At 31.1% G+C, this 1481-nt stretch overlaps 1 protein-coding gene across 1 annotated transcript in view; it reads left to right on the top strand.

Moving 5' to 3' along the window:
• Window positions 1-1472, top strand: part of LOC106874359 (extracellular matrix protein 3) — a 553132-nt gene extending 551660 nt beyond the window's left edge. The window contains exon 25 of the mRNA XM_014922070.2: window positions 298-1472. Coding sequence (XP_014777556.1) covers window positions 298-753 — 456 coding nt within the window. The 3' untranslated portion in view covers window positions 754-1472. The remainder of the gene's footprint in view (window positions 1-297) is intronic.
• Window positions 1473-1481: the final 9 nt, after the last annotated feature.

The raw sequence follows: 1481 nt of genomic DNA, 5'->3' as shown, positions 1-1481 counted from the left end.
CATACATACACATATATATATATATATATATATCTTTAAAAAAGTCTTTGATACAGTCACAATATTTAAAGAAAGATTTTCATAAAATAAATATGATCAATTATATTTTTTAAAACATTTAAAAAGAAAAGAAATCACAAATTTTTTGGAAGGAAGTTTTCAATACACACACCTACACATATACATATACACATAAACATGTTTATACCAATTACACACATATATAGTTCTTCCAATTGCAGTTTATAATTTCTATTTTACACATGTTCATCTCTGCAAATCTTTCTTTTATTTCAGGTTAGTCCAATTCGCCCTTGGTTCCTCCATGTCATATACACAATTCGTTCTCAAGAGAATGCATCGATTATGGGCAAACGCAGTATTGAATATCACAATGTGAAAGTTCATCATTCCGGACATCGTCCCAAACGGTCCACAGTTGATATAGAAGGTGTTGGAATTGATGGTAAAGGCACAAATATGGCCTTCATCTTACTGGATCCTCAAGGAAAACCACTGGAGCGTGGCACCAACAAAAGAGTGGAATCATTCCCAATGGTTCCTATTTTCGTGACAATTGCAGTTCTCCTTCTGCTGTTTATTGTTGGAATTATTGTTTTCTTACACCAAAAAAGAAAGACATCTACACCACCTCATTCCCCAGCAAACACGTTTTCATCAACAGGAGGCAAAGCCCAGATAGTGTATGCAAACCACAATGCAAAGTTTGACACAGAAAAAACTGAAGTATAATATGCTGGGGACTAAGATCTCGATTTGAAATCCATAATCTCATATGAATGCAATCAGAAAACTTGAATGCTCATTCTGGAACTTACATTCATTCACTAAGAATGGTTATGGCAATTTGGCAATAAGTTATATTTCTTAAAGAATCATCAAAGTGATGTGACATTGCCAAACCTGATGGTATTAAGATGAAATTAACCATCTTTTTCCATGCTCTGTTTACTGTCCTTCTAATGGAAAAAAAAATACATTAAAATAAAATATAGCAAATATTTGCTTGAATTCTAGAGGTAAAATTCTGAACCAGTTTTATGGGAAAAAGTCCATTTTATAAACAATTTCACAAATAATACTTGATTCATTTTTCTTTTATTTTTTTGAAGGGAAATACGAATAAACATTTGTTAAAAAAAAAAGGTTTCTTTAAAATGAAGGAACATTTGCTAAATGTCTGTCTTAAATGGTTTTAATGGGCATAACTCTAAAGGCATTCTAAATTGAAAACAGCAATTTTTTGATAACTAAATATCTGAGACACCACAACTAATGAAACTCAGTTTTGCTAAATACACACTTGCAGACACAAACACATAAAATGGATTTATATGAACTGAATCCTTTTTTTTTAATTTAATTTTATTTTTCTCTCAACTTGAGTTTGATGTCACTGCAATCCACAGGCAAGAACTGTTCTCAGTTGGTATTTGGGTTGCTTTTATATATATATATAT

Source organism: Octopus bimaculoides, chromosome 2 (assembly GCF_001194135.2).
Source record: "Octopus bimaculoides isolate UCB-OBI-ISO-001 chromosome 2, ASM119413v2, whole genome shotgun sequence".
NCBI classification, from domain to species: Eukaryota; Metazoa; Mollusca; class Cephalopoda; order Octopoda; family Octopodidae; genus Octopus; species Octopus bimaculoides.
The sequence above is the reverse complement of the archived record's forward strand: the minus strand, read 5'-3'. Positions and strand labels throughout refer to the sequence as shown.